Genomic DNA, 15,743 nt, shown 5'->3' with positions numbered 1-15,743 from the left:
TTTGCCGTCGTTGCACCTTTTCTATTAACTTCTTCAGTCAATAGTGTTTAACTGTAGACAAAAATGCAGGAGACTCGTAATGACTACCACACCTCTATCTTCATCGGCGGAAGACCAATCTTCAACTTGAAATTCGCTGATGACACTGACCTTATGGTAGGTACCAGCAGTTAAGTTCAAGATTTTACCAATAGCCTTCATCAAATTGCAGGAGCATACAGATAGAGGTCAGTATGGAGATGTAGAAGATTATGGTAAACAGCACGACTAAAACGAGTGCAGACATCCCAATGAACGGCGAGAAGCTAGAAGAAGTGACCAGCCTCAAGTTCTTGGGCGCAACCCTGTGGACAAGCATCAGCTTCCACACCATCTACAGCTTTTACAAATCCCTCGTAGTCTCCATCCTACTCTTCGGTTGCGAGACCTGAACGCTTCACCAACCTGCTCAGTCTTTCCATAGCTGCATTGGCCATCCCAATTCTTATTCGGTCCTATTCCTTATATGTTCGCGGTATTGGAGTTCACTGTTGTTGCCATCCATGTCATCAGCGAGTCTTAAGTTGAAGATTGGTCTGCCACATATGGAGATAGAGGTTTTGTGACTCTGTCCACTCTCGAAGAATATCCGGCTTTGAGACTGTGCACTGCCTCTTTCACCTCTGCCTTTAGTTTGGACGGAATTTCTTTGTCTGCTTTTGGTCTGACATCGTTCGGAAGGAGACCGTGGTCTGGTTGAAACGGGTAGTTATACAGCTCGCTGCAGTATTAAGTCCACCATTGCACTCTTGGTCAGGAGGTTTATGTCAGCGTCTGTTATAATACTGGCCTAAGACTCACTGGTCTTGCTGGAGTATTAAGGGAACTGTAGGCCTTTTAAATGCTTTTTTAGGTCATCATCCGTGTTGATACATTGTTCCCCAATTTACTCATCTTGTGCCTCTTTCATCTTCTTCCTCACCTCCCTGTTCGTTGTCTGCTATTCTGACCAAGACTGAAATTAGGAAATTGGACAATAAAAAAAACAGATGTGAACAAGTAAGCATAAGAGTGTTACTGTTAATTTGCAATCGTTTAGATGATGTAATTAAAAAATATCTCAGCAGGCAATTTAGACGCACCTGAAGAAATGATGCGGCAAAACCATTAACGCATTCGATGTATATCTTTAGACACTTTAGAGTAAGCCGAACAAATACATCAACCTTGCATTATTCTCATGCGTAAAATATACTGCTCTTATTCGTATGATGTTGAGTGAAATACGAAGAGGCGTTTTAATGGCTTTTAACTTTCAAAACATGTTGAATCGTTGATGAAAGCTTATCCTGTATCTTTTTTTACTTTAAATAAACATTTGAATCGTCAAGATTGCGATTGATTAGTAAACTTGGTAAAGGTGGACTATATTTGCATACAAACAACTAAAACAAGATATAATTGAATGAGTTTTATCAAAATCAAATCACAACAGGATGTTTTATATTGGCTGAGAGCTAACCACGATTCATTTCAAATCAGAGCTGCTGCTTATACTTGCATAACCGAAGTAAAACGCGCAATATTGTGTGCTAGTTCTACTGGTTAAAAGATTGTGACTTAAGTGTTTTAAGGTAAGCATAATTTATTTTCGGTATCCTATAGTAAAACACAAAAAAACGAAAAATTATGCTGATTTATAAATATTAATATTTTTTGTAAACAAATACTAGTACTAATCATATGTATAACCATAATATTTGCGTTGACAATCATCATCCTAAGTATATGTCTCCTCCTAATAGCATCCTCATCATCACCGCCATCATCATCATTGAAGATATAAAATCAGAAATATTTTATTTCATATGGGACGGTAAACTTGATAAATTTTGCGAACTCAATTCAATCAGTAGAATATGTAGGTATCAAACTAACAGATATAGATTCATTACTTAATGCAATCAAATGCAGTTGGGTTAAACGATATTTAGATAATACCAATACGAGTAAATGGAAATTATTCTACCAGAAAATTCTAAAAACATACGGCGATTCCTTACTTTTTGAATTTAATATCAACAATAATATTTTAGATTAAATTTCAACCAAAAACATATTTCTATCGAATATTCTATCGGCATGGTGTAAAGTTACTCATAACTTAGAAACCAAAATAAACAGTAAAATCATCTTGAAACAATAAAAACATAACCACTAACAATAAAACGTTTTTCTTTAAATATTGGTTCGAACGAAACATTAAATATGTAGATCAATTGTACGACTACAGAATATACTACTTCTATTATTTTGATAACTTATGCTCTCCGGAATACCTACAAGTAATTTCCTGATGTACTACACATTGATCAAAAGTATACCCATACATATTAAAGCTATTAAAGCTATTATCAATATAAACAACACACCATGTACTCAAAAAACATTCGTAGAAAACATAATTGCAAAGAAAAGCAAAATGAACAAAATATTGTACACGCTTCAAATTAAAAACCCTACCGAAATCTCTAAAGCTCAAACTAAACGGCAAAACCTTTTTAGAGAAAAAAGAATTTAATTCGAAACAAATATTTGTCATGCCATATAAATCAACTACTGATAGCACACTGAGAAATTTTAATATAAATACATCCAGAGAATCATAGCTACAAATAAATATCTTTTTAAGTGCAACCTATCCAACACAAATCTATGTGATATGTGTAGTGAGAATATTGAAACAATAGAACACTTCTGTGAGTGTAAAAATATTCAACCTCTATGGAATCAATTGACAACCTTCCTAGAGGAACACCAATTATATGTTAAACTATCTCCTTTAGAAATCAAGTTAGAGGTAAAAACCTTCAAAATACCAGACGTTAATAACGCTGTGAACTACATAATTATATTGATGAAATATTTTATATATAGCATGAAATACAGAAAAAAGACCCATAATGAACTGTTTTATCAATTATTTAAAACTGAAAATTCATTTTGAAAAAGAAATAGCCCTAAACAATGATACTCTTTATACATTTGAACAAAAATGGAAACACGTTAAAAGTCCTGAATGCTTTCTACCCACTTTATGCAACTCATATTTATTCCCTTTTTTTTTCTTCTTCTAATCTAAAGGAAACCACAAGGTCAAAAAAGTATATATTAGAATATCTTGTATAACACGTTTGAACATTATTGCTGCTTCATAATTTCATTTTTTTTGTTATCATATACATGTATAAATTGTTTGTCTTATATTGAAAAAATCATCATCATCATCATCATCATCATCATCGTCATCATCATCTTCGTCATCATCATCGTCATCGTCATCGCCGATATCACTACAATAGTTTTCATCATTTTCATTATCACAAGCACGGGTGTAACCATTATATTATCGGCGCCATTTCCATCAGCATATTCAGCATTGTCATGATCAAAGAACAAAGCATTGTTCTTGTCCGTTTTAAGATGAATATGCTTCTCAACTAAGCCTGGCGTGTTCGTTCCTTGTCGGCTGTTCCACAAAGGTCCCCCTCATTCCTGATTGTTTCTTGGTGCGATGTATGGCATCAGCGGGTGCCGATCCATACAAGCAACCTGAACAGTGTTGTTTTAGTTTAAAATATAAAAACAACAAGGAGCGATGACACATGTTTATTTGATTCATAAACGCAATTTCAACAAATAGTAGTACGCAGTTCGTTCAACCGGTTTATTCCCTGTTCTTTTGCTGTTGTTTAAATGCCATGGGAGCGAATGTCCGATGCCCAGCAAATGCGAGCATACATTAATTGCTGAACATTAACCAACAACTTCTTCATATTTTTCTAATGTACATGTGCACGATTGTTAAGATCATTCTATAAAACTAAGAATTTGTTAAACAGTATTTAAGATTTAAAGTGAAACCATCAGTTAGAAAAAAATCTTCATTTGCAAGGCATAGACCATATTTTGGAAAATGTAAATTTCAATTTCGTAAAAAGAATTCAATTGTCCAAACAATGTTCGCAATGGTATGAATTTGTCCGTAATCAGGTTTTGTTTATTTTGAAATTTTATTCGAGAGCATTACTTGAATACAACAATTAACGATTCATTGTATTTATTCATCAACCTTCGTTGTTATACGGATAAACATAGTACGTATTGTTTTGGTTTTCAAAAGATAAATCGTTTTGATCGTTAACAGAGGAATCTTTAATCAATGCATCCTTTTTTAATTCCCGTTACAATGGTTGTAAAAATTAGTTTGAATCGGTCAAAACGTATCGTACTAAATACTTAAAGGTCCGCCATCAAATAAATGTGTGCGTCAAAGTGTTTTATTATTTACCACACATCATTAACAGTGCATTATCCTTGTATAAAAAGAAAATGCAAAAAAAAAATAAAAAAAAAAATAAAATAAAATAAAAGCATTAAGTAAACATACTTATGCTGATTAGAATTGATATTGTACGGTATTTTTATATTTGTCATACAAAAATTTAATATAAATTTATTCAGATGTATGTTAAGTACTTTGGTGCTAAATGTATTAACAGAAACTTTAATTTCAATAATTTTCCAGTTTATTTCAGCGTAAGGTATCCGCATAATAATTCATAACGCAATCGTTCGCTTACAAATATCTGTATTACATGCATTCTTGTGTCAAAATTAAAACATAGCAAATTGCACTCATGTGCCTTTTAATTGAATTGCTGGTTGGGAGCGTGTGCAGTAGATTTGTATTGAGCAAACCGAGATTTTTTATATGGCTACGCCCGGATAAAGCTTTATAAATGAGTCACGTAGAGATTGCGAGATACAGAACAGAACAGAACAGAACAGAACAGAACAGAACAGAACAGAATAGTTTATTTTTGACTTAAGCATGTGAAACTCATCGTCATTAACATACATATAAATAACAGCATGCGTTGAAGTACACACAAAAAAACACACTTAGTTTTAAAGAACAAATATTCTAAATAAACAAGAAATAAACATATTTCCTGAACATATTTCGTGAGAATGGCACATGGATGGGTTTAATACTCAGTGGTAACACAATGTTATGCATATAGGTTTACAAATATAGGTTTAATTATATAATTTAATTATATAATTACATATTCTGCCCTTATTTTTGTGTAAAAATATATTTCTATTTAACACTACATATATATGACATTTTCTCTTAGTTTAAAGCATGTTAAACTATACATGGCTAGCTTTCTTAATACAGTTTTGTTTGAGCTATTAAGTAGTTTAATAAACTTGAACATATTTGGCCGGATTCGATAATGTTTCGGAAATAATGCATTCCTAACATCATTATAATAAGGACATTTAAGAACAAAGTGAAATTCATCCTCGATGTCATTTAGGTTACATAATATACATTTGCGTTGATCTCTGTCAATATTCTGGTTTCTGCCCGTTTCTATGGATAATTTGTGAGAGGACAAACGTAATTTTGCGATAATGTTCATATGTTTTTTTTTTTCAACAATATCAAGATACGATGATCTTTCAAATACTGGTTTTAGTTCCTTTTATAGAATCATTGAGCTACATGATATTTATGGGTACGTTCATATCTTTCATTAGGTTGAACAAAGAATGCATTGCTTTTAATGCTTTGCCATATAGTGTATTAGTTGCGGACACGAACGATCCACCACTTGACATCATAATTCCAAGGTAATTAAAATTGTTCACAATTTCTAGTTCTTGACTTTTATAAGTCCATTTTAATGCTTTACTGATTGAACCCCCTTTTCGGAATACCATGACCTTAGTTTTTTCAATGTTAACTGTTACATTCCATTTATCGCAGTAGGTTTCTTAATTGTATACTGACTCTTGAAGACCCTCTTGTATTGCAGAAAATAAAACCGCGTCGTCTGCGAATAATAAGAGAGGGATAGATATTTGTTCTAATGTCATGCCGGCGTTTATTCCATTCTGCAGAGTGAAAACAATATGGGCGAGGTTATCTCACCCTGAAATAGACCAACGATGCTATTGAATATGTCTGACAGTGAATCCATGTGTTTAACCTGTAATTTGACTTCATTGTACATGGATCGAATAAGGGTCAAGAGTTTACCGGCGATGCCCAGACTAATCAGTTTACTCCATAATTGACCGCGATGGATAACGTAATATGCTTTCCGGTAGTCAATATAACAACAAAATAGTTTTTCTTTATTTAGAAACTGTCTTTCTACGAAGGTAATAAGAATAAATATTGCATCTACTGTGCTACAGTTTGGTATAAAGCCGAATTGTGCATCCGTTAAAATGTCATTAGTTTCCGCCCATTGTTTCAGCCGTTCATTTAGTATACTTGTAAACAGTTTGGCAAAGCAACTAATTAACGTAATTCCCCGATAGTTATTTGGGTCTGTAATGTCGCCACGTTTATGTATTGGTATGATAATTCCGGACGCCCGGCTGCGTGGAAAATACATTTTATCCATTATGTAATTAAATAATATTTCTAACGGCTTTGAAATCACATGTATTGTTTCTGTAAAATATCCATATATTATATTGTCCTGCGCATGCGCTTTATCGTGTTTCAATCGTTTTGTTGCCTTTATTATTTCTTCTATCGATAAAGGATTATCTAGTTCGGGGTACGACGGTTGTGTGTTTTGTCTATTGTCAAATTCATTTAAGAAAGTTTCTTACTGAAATAATCACTAAATTCGTTTAACGTTATCGTGTCTGAGATTTGTGATGAAGGTTTTCGCTTGAACAGTTTCCAAAATTCACGAGGTGATTTCCGTCTCATATTATTCATTCGCTTGCTTTGGTCATTGTAATGTTTTAATTTCGTTTTCCTACATGCACACTTGTAATCCTTCTTCATAGAAATCATTTGTTCTCGCGTACGTTCATTTTTATTTAGCTTGAACTCGTAAAGCTCTTGTTAGCTGAGAATGTTTGTTTTTACACTCTTCATTAAACCATATTTGTTAATTTTTATCAGAATATAAAAATCGGTTATTTTCAGGTTTTATAATGCGCTTAAAATATTTGTCCCCCTTTAAATTTAAATATTTTGAGAATTCTCCCACTAAAGTATCAGGGTCAGCGTTTAAATCAATTTGCGATAATAACGTTTGTTCCTGATTCTGTACATCGCAGGATACATCCCGTACAAATTCGCATTTGTTCTCTGGTTTCCATTTAAAATAAACAATCGGATTACTATTACTTGTTTAAACTGCGTTATTCGTTCGGAGATTAAATGTTAGCGGCGCATGATTCAAATTCCGTGAAATTGTTAACGGTAAAATCTAAAATATCACTAAAATTGGTACGCGCAGTTAAAAAATAATCTACTGCGCTTTCACCATTATGTGTACAGCATGTTAAATTCCCTAAATTGTAGTCGTTATGTAACCGTCCATTCACGATACGAATATTGGTTGCTTTGCATATATCTAACAAGTAGTCGCCGAATCGATTCGTAACTGGGTCACCATTTGAACGTGGGATTAGGGTTTCAATATCTGGGTCAGAAACAAAATCAATATCGCTTATATACCTGTCATTTTCTATGTAATCTGCTTTGTGTCCCGTTCGCGAGTCCCGTTAAAAACACTTTACCTTTAATTTGATAAATTAATATCACATTCAATCGTTTGAAAAATATCATAGGTATACAAAGAATGAACAGGGGAATTTTCTAATTTTAGCCAAACAATGAAATCAATATCATTTTTCACTAATATACATAATATACATGATACATGACACGCTCCGGTCCAGATACGCCCTCGGGTCATTCATTGCCCGATATGAAGCACATTGTTCTGCTCGGGATACTGTCTCTGTGAGCCGATGCTGTTGTTTAGCCACAAGACGAGTACTCCTGTAGTTCGTCGTGGGGCTGAAATTAACAATTCAATAATTAAATATACGTGTACATAAATGATGCCTTTTTCCCAAAACCTTTTTCCAATTAGTTTGAAAATCAATTAAAAGTGTATGCACGAATTTAAACATAAAATTACCTTTTCTTATTGGTTAATATCATTGCAAAAGAAAAATATTATCAAGCGTTTGGTAAATAAATGTGGACTTCTGCGGTGGTCGAAGCATTTTTAGTGCAAAAGTCCTTAGTTATAAACCCTTTTCAGAATCCCTTGCTTGCTATACGAGTGTGTGCGTATTATGTCGAGTCAAGTATTGATCATACATAACAAGCTTATCGAAAATTCGAAAACAAATGTTTGCAAGTTCGTGTAGAGAGTGACTTAATTTTCATTTCATCTTTCAAAGTATGTAACTTAAACAACGCCTCATCGGATTATAATTCAACACGCCTAAAGTAATGGTTTCGTCAAACAATTTACGTCAACGATGTGTTTCTTATGACACTTTTTGCGTTTTAATGGCTTTTGGCTTTCAAATATATTGATTGCATCAAAACAATTTGTTGATCAAAGCTTTTCGTTAAGATTGCTTGTTCTTCACATGACATTTTGCTTTTTGCCTTATTGGGTAAATTACCTAAGGCTGGCTTGTATTTGCACGTAAACAAGGTTTAACAGGATACAATTTAATGAGTTTTATGCAAAGCTAATCACAGCAAAATGTTTTTATATTAGCGGAAAGCCTACCACGATACATATCAAATCTATTGCTTATACTTGCATAACCGAAGTAAACGCGCAACATTTTGTGATAGTTATACCGGTTTAACTTTTGTGATTTTTGTTTTAAATGTAAGCATATTTTATTGTTGTTATACTAGAGGAAAACAAAAACATACTAAAACTAATACAGATTGATATTTAATAATACTTAGTGTTAGCATTTATTTCTTATCATATTTATAACAATTATCTTCTTCTTTTTCTTCCTCTTCTTCGTCATCATCGTCGTCGTCATCGTCGTTGTCGTCGTCGTTGTCGTCGTCATCATGATAACCATCATGATCATCATGATCAGCAGCATCACCATCATCATCATCATCATCATCATCATCATCATCATCATCATTGTCGACATTATCACTACAATAGTTTTCATCATCTTTAATGACACAAGCACTTGTGCAATCATTTTATCATCGGCGCTATTTTTATCACCACGTTTAACATTGCCATGATGAAAGAACAAAGAATTGTTCTTGTCTGTTTTAAGATAAATATGCTTCTGCAACTAAGCCTGGTGTGTTCGTTCGTTGTGGGCTGTTTCACGAAGGTCCCCCTTAACCCTGATTGCCTCTTTGTGAAATGTATGGCACCAGCGTGCACCAATCCACACACGCCACCTGGAAAGTGTTGTCCTATGTGTCCACGTACGTACAGAATGCTTTGTGACAATACTATGTGGCAATGCTATGTGACAATGCTAGTAAACAAAAACTATTTAAACACAAAAAATGTAAAAATTATCAAATTGTTGGATAACGAACATACGCTTAGACTCATGACCTTTTTTATAAGTATGACTGCTTTTATGTTCTTATTTAACCGGGAGGGAGTATAGGTTTGCCCTCCGTCCGTACGTCTGTCTGCAAGATTGGAACCATTATTACGGAATAACGTAATGAAAAAACTTTTACTACAAATAGAAATATGTAGGATTGAAATATCACAAGGAGAAATATAAACATGTAGGATTGAAATACCAAAAGAAGACATATGAATATGAAGGATTGAAATATCACAAGAAGAAATATAAACCTGTAGGATAGAAATAGCACAAGAAGAAATATAAACCTGTATGATTGAAATATCACAAGAAAAAATATAAACCTGTAGGATAGAAATATCACAAGAAGAAATATACACCTGTAGGATAGAAATATCACAAGAAGAAATATAAACCTGTAGGATTGGAATATCACAAGAAGAAATATAAACCTGTAGGATAGAAATATCACAAGAAGAAATATAAACCTGTAGGATTGAAATATCACAAGAAGAAAAATAAACCTGTAGGATAGAAATATCACAAGAAGAAATATAAACAAATAGGATTGAAATATCACAAGAAGAAATATAAACCTGTAGGATTGAAATAGCATAAGAAGAAATATAAACATCTTGGGTTGAAATATCGCAAGTAGAAATAGAAACATCTAGGATTGAAATATCGCAAGAAGAAATAGAAACACGTAGGATTGAAATGTCGCAAGAAGAAATAGAAACACGTAGGATTGAAATATCACAAGAAGACATATGAACATGTAGGATAGTAATATCACAAAAAGAAATATTTACATGTAGGATTGACATATCACAATAAGAAATATAAACATGTAGAACTGAAATATCACAAGAAGAAATATAAACATGTAGAATTGAAATATCACAAGAAGAAATATAAACATGTAGGATTGAAATATCACAATAAGAAATATAAACATGTAGAATTGAAATATCACAAGAAGAAATATAAACATGTAGAATTGAAATATCACAAGAAGATATATAAACATGTAGGATTGAAATATCACAATAAGAAATATTAACATGTAGGATTGAAATATCACAATAAGAAATATAAACATGTAGAATTGAAATATCACAAGAAGAAATATAAACATGTAGAATTGAAATATCAGTAGAAGAAATATAAACATGTAGGATTGAAATAGCATAAGAAGAAATATAAACATGTAGGATAGAAATAGCACAAGAAGAAATATAAACCTGTAGGATTGAAATATCACAAGAAGAAATATAAACATGTAGAATTGAAATATCACAAGAAGAAATATAAACATGTAGAATTGAAATATCACAAGAAGAAATATAAACATGTAGAATTGAAATATCACAAGAAGAAATATAAACATGTAGAATTGAAATATCACAAGAAGAAATATAAACATGTAGAATTGAAATATCACAAGAAGAAATATAAACATGTAGGATTGATATCACAAGAAGAACCAGATCAAGAAACTCGAAGCAAGAGATACGCTGTTTAGTCTGGTAATCTATTCATCCGTCAGTATTCCAATTAGTTCTCAAAAATGAAATAACTCGAAACGTACATAAACCATGATAAACCAACTAGGTCTAATCATAACAAGTGTTTACAGATATATATTTATCCTTTTTCTCAAGAGGTTATATGACATATGATTATTACACTTAACAGTGAAACAACTTGGAATGTACATAGATCTACTTTAAACTAAATTATCTAATATAAGTACCAGTGAAACATGAAAACAAAAAATATAAAGAACAAAATAAGGCGTATGCGTCACATTTTAGTAATAAATCTGAAAAAATGCTTCAAACAAATGATAATGATGTGACAATTTGACAAAGTATTTTGAAATTTACATGCGCGAATTCTATGTTCTCGAGAAAGTAAACCACAAAAACAATAACCTAAATATAAAACCAATAAATTATTTTATATGACATTGATCTAGTTATTTCATTGATTCCGGTTCTGTGCTTTTACAGATTCCGGATGTGTCGTCAAAGGTGTCCACTACAATGAAGGTAGTATGCTTGCTGTACAAACTCTTGTAGCAACCTAAGGTGTTAATTAATGATGATGATGATGATGATGATGACGGTGGTGGTGGTGATGATGATGATGATGATGATGATAACGATGGTGATGGTGATGATGATGATGATGATGATGATGATGATAACGGTGGTGGTGGTGGTGATGATGATGATGATGATGATGATAACGGTGGTGGTGGTGATGATGATGATAATGATGATGATGATGATGATGATGATGATGATGATGATGATGATGATGATTATGATGATGATGATGATGATGATGATGATTAAAAAAATTGCTCTTTTATTCCGAGTCCTACTGATTTTTAGGAGATGGGTATTTATTATAGGTGCTTCTGTGACCTCAATGAGCACTCACCCGTGCGAAGTATGCTACTGTAACAACGGGTCCGTACAGTGCTCGTGGATGATGTGCCCGGACTGTGTAGGCGAAGTACCACCTGGCCAGTGCTGCCCGCTATGCGCATCAGAACCTTCTGATATGGAATGACGACACGGGGGTGTAGACCAGATCGAGTTTAAAAATTAATTGTTGCATCTGCTTGAAGTGACAATATACGACTTTGTTTTTAAACTTCAATAAAATGAAATAATTACGTTAAACAAAACTGTTATTTGCTTTTATGAAATTCACAATGAAGAAAACATACTAAGTACAACCGTCAGGTTTATTATAATAATAAAAAAAATGCATACGTTGATAGAATTACTCATTCTACATGCCTGATGTACATTCATTTTAGCCTTACAATGAATTTGACAGACATGTGTTAATACATATATTTTGCAGTTTATTCACAGATGCATTGGCTATTAAAATAAGACATACCTGTCCATAGTTCTTAGACATTTTAAATAGTAAACATGTGACTAAATCCTAAACTGATCCTAGGACAAAAGACACAAACATATCAATCCACTTTTTACAAATATATCCATATAAACATATATAGTTAGATGTTAATTTATCCCGTGTTGAATGACAATTTTATATGGCCTAAAAAGGTGTTCGTTTTTTAACATAGTTGCGGTTACGCAACTATGCTTATGTTAGAGCTACATTTCGAAAACCGACATGGAACGGTTGACCATTATGAAGCCTTACCTGATCAAAAATCAGACGAAATATCTATTTAATATAGTATATGGTAATTCTAATATTTTTTTTTTATTTAGAAACATTTTTCTAACGTTTTCTTCCAAGAATATTGCTGACACCGTTTTAGTGAATTTTTCTAAGACCGTTTTACGTGAAAAAAACTTCTAAGAAACTAAAATAAATTTCGTTCGTAAAACAATTCTGTTCTGGTTGATAGTGATCTCACACCTACTTTCTATTTCCTTTGTTTACTGTTCTGGGAGAGGTCAAATTCATTAGGCCCTGGTTAAAGGATATGTAGAACTTCATTGGTTAATTATAAATAGAAATTAACATATTCTCAACAGGAAGTGGGGCATAAAGCACTTTCATTCTTTGTAAATGTGTAAAAAAATAATGGAGTACGATGAATGTTTTCTGATTTATGACATGGATTCTGACCTGCCTTTCTATGGATTTAATGAAGTAGAGTTTGAAAGTAATAGAGATGTGTTAATTGAAATTAAAATGATTTACTTTGAGCCAGAAATTAACGTTACGAGTAGAGCTTACGGTTTAAATGTGGCATCGAATTTAATGGATTCGCGCAAATTCTGGACGAGGGTTGTGTCTGTAAAATATTAAATGGAATGCCGTAAATGTATCAAGTCGGAAAAGAAAACGGATGGTTGCATAATGGTATGCGTGAAATAATGTAATTCTACGTATTTATTTTCATAGTTATGTCATTTTGTAACCATTCACATTTGTCACGATTAGGAATTCCCGTTTCTAAAAAATGAACATTTTGGCAGCATGAACCAACAAGGGAGGCGACTCGTGATGTCAGAAATTGTTAAAGTTACAATAAACTAAATAATCGAGTCATGAATAATCTCGAGTCATGAATAATCGTCTCATGAAGGTCTGTACTCTCTAAACCAGGGACCTATACTGTATAGGTCCCTGTCTCAACAAATCATCATATTTTCCTCGAAGGCATGTTTTACACTTTAGACTGTTGTTCTGATTTAATCGTTTGGAGATATTGATAGGGTAAGCATAGGTGTTCACTATTAAATACCTGAAATAGGATAAAGTTAGAGATTAAAGTAAAAAATGGTACTGCAAAAGGTTACATCCACTAGAAAACGGCCGAAAAAAGAAGGTGCAAAAACAGTCGATTTTGATTTGAGTCGAATTCTTTTTTGGTTTGAACATGACATGTCTTTTTTATTGCTTAAATCGATTCAGCTAAGAATGCCCGTTAAGAAAAGATATGGTTATGGGGGTCTCTATGTGCAAAATGTTGTATTTATTTTCGCTCAAATTTGTCGCTTTTACATTGAAACATATAAGGAAACTATTTAGTATATTTTGACCTAAACATTTACTTCAGCAGCACCTTCCCTGTATCTTGCAACTATGCTTTCAACGCCATCGGCGCTCTCGTTAGAAGTTTTGTTTTCAAGCGACTTAGCAATTTCTCCATACAATATGGCAACACAATTCCTAGACCTTTACCTGCTCTCAATTTGTGATTCTTGTCGCTATCCAGAAATAAGATTAATCAATTAAACAGCGCTTATAACTTGTCATATTAAAATACATTGAAAGCCTACGGTGTTTAAGCGCGTCTTTAGTAAAATAAATGAGCCTTAGGTTTTGATCCAGATTAATACAAAAAAAAATAGTGTCACTCACTTCAGGCGACAAGAAATTTATATGATGTCCATCGGAATCGCCGCACTTTATACATGAAATTAAAATATTTCGTATTTTTATGATTGCACCCGCAGTGTCTTGTTTTTTTGCCCCGAAGAGCTACGAAGAGCTTGTTTTCTATACATGTTTATGACGGCGAGCTTTTTAACGACATAGACTGTTTTTTTCGTTAATCGGTTATTGATATAAAGCGGAAGCATTAACTTATTTATTCGTTCGAAATGAAATGATATTGTTAATTCATACGCTCTAGATAACTGTTAAAAATATGTGTCCAACATTTGTGTCGCTGAGTGTCTATAGCTGCTGATTATGAAACATCTCCATAATGTGATTTAATGGCAATTGGCAATAGGATTTATATCCAATATATAACTTATAAAAAAGACATAGCAAAAATATTATTGTTCTTTAAAACTGTAATTTTATTCACGACTGACATTTGAAACCTTAAATTGGCACAATACACATGAAGCTTTTATAACCAATAACGCACTGTAAGGACAAACACTGGCACAATACACATGAAGCTTTTATAACCAATAACGCACTTCAAGGGCAAACGCTGGCACAATACACATGAAGCTTTTATAACCAATAACGCACTGTAAGGACAAACACTGGCACATTACACATGAAGCTTTTATAACCAATAACGCACTGTAAGGACAAATACTCGTTCATAATATGATTGCATGATAAGGATATAATTTACAATATATATAGCGTGGAATGTGTTTGGCGGAAACGTTCAATTTATAATTAAGTATTTGTATAAACGTGCTCTTCGGCGCATGAGAATATATCGATAAAGCGAAATAGGAATCCGTGATTTCGCACGAACAATCTATTTTGTCCATTGAAGAACACATCAATTTGCAGTGACCTTATAGGTATTCAGAGACGAGTCAAGGGAACTTTTAATAACATAATTGTTCATAATTCAATGATAAAAGGAATAAGTTATATAGCTACTGTCTGGGAATGGTCCGGAGAACAATTAAGGTGAGTAATGATTGATAGTTGTAAAACAACTTCTAAATTATTCACCTGTAATCGTATGTAACATAGCATATGCTTGGCGGTTTACGTGTTTTTAATGTGAAGAATCCGTTTATACTTCTAAGAGACTGCGAGTATGGCATTTATATTAAAATTAATTCTTTACGTGAAGAATGCATTGTTACTTATTTTTGTGTTGTTTATTGGGACGTGTACCTAGCAATATATTGTCGTTTCTTTTTTTTTGTAAAGAGAACATTATGAAAGTATCGTGCGAAAAATGCAGTTAACGCAAAAAGTATGCGTGCTTCTAACAACATCTGTAAAAAAACAACCTTTTGCATGCCCTCAAATTCTGTCCGAATTAGGAATTAATTTTCTAAAACATTAACAATATACTGTTTGTAACACCAAAAGTAAGTAGC

At 32.9% G+C, this 15,743-nt stretch overlaps 1 protein-coding gene across 2 annotated transcripts; it reads left to right on the top strand.

Moving 5' to 3' along the window:
• The first annotated feature begins 1,459 nt into the window (after positions 1-1,459).
• LOC127831947 (kielin/chordin-like protein) lies at positions 1,460-12,219 on the top strand. 2 transcript variants are annotated; one of them, XM_052357034.1, is made up of 4 exons: positions 1,460-1,613; positions 9,148-9,304; positions 11,436-11,474; positions 11,843-12,219. In XM_052357034.1, the coding sequence occupies exons 2-4, from the start codon at positions 9,154-9,156 to the stop codon at positions 12,001-12,003; spliced, it is 351 nt and encodes a 116-aa protein (XP_052212994.1). In that variant the 5' UTR covers positions 1,460-1,613; positions 9,148-9,153; the 3' UTR covers positions 12,004-12,219. The 2 variants fall into 2 exon arrangements, with proteins under 2 accessions (XP_052212994.1, XP_052212995.1); XM_052357035.1 differs by lacking the exon at positions 1,460-1,613 and adding an exon at positions 8,670-8,726.
• Positions 12,220-15,743: the final 3,524 nt, after the last annotated feature.

This window comes from Dreissena polymorpha, chromosome 5, assembly GCF_020536995.1.
Source record: "Dreissena polymorpha isolate Duluth1 chromosome 5, UMN_Dpol_1.0, whole genome shotgun sequence".
NCBI classification, from domain to species: Eukaryota; Metazoa; Mollusca; class Bivalvia; order Myida; family Dreissenidae; genus Dreissena; species Dreissena polymorpha.
This window is presented reverse-complemented; position numbering and strand designations above follow the sequence as displayed.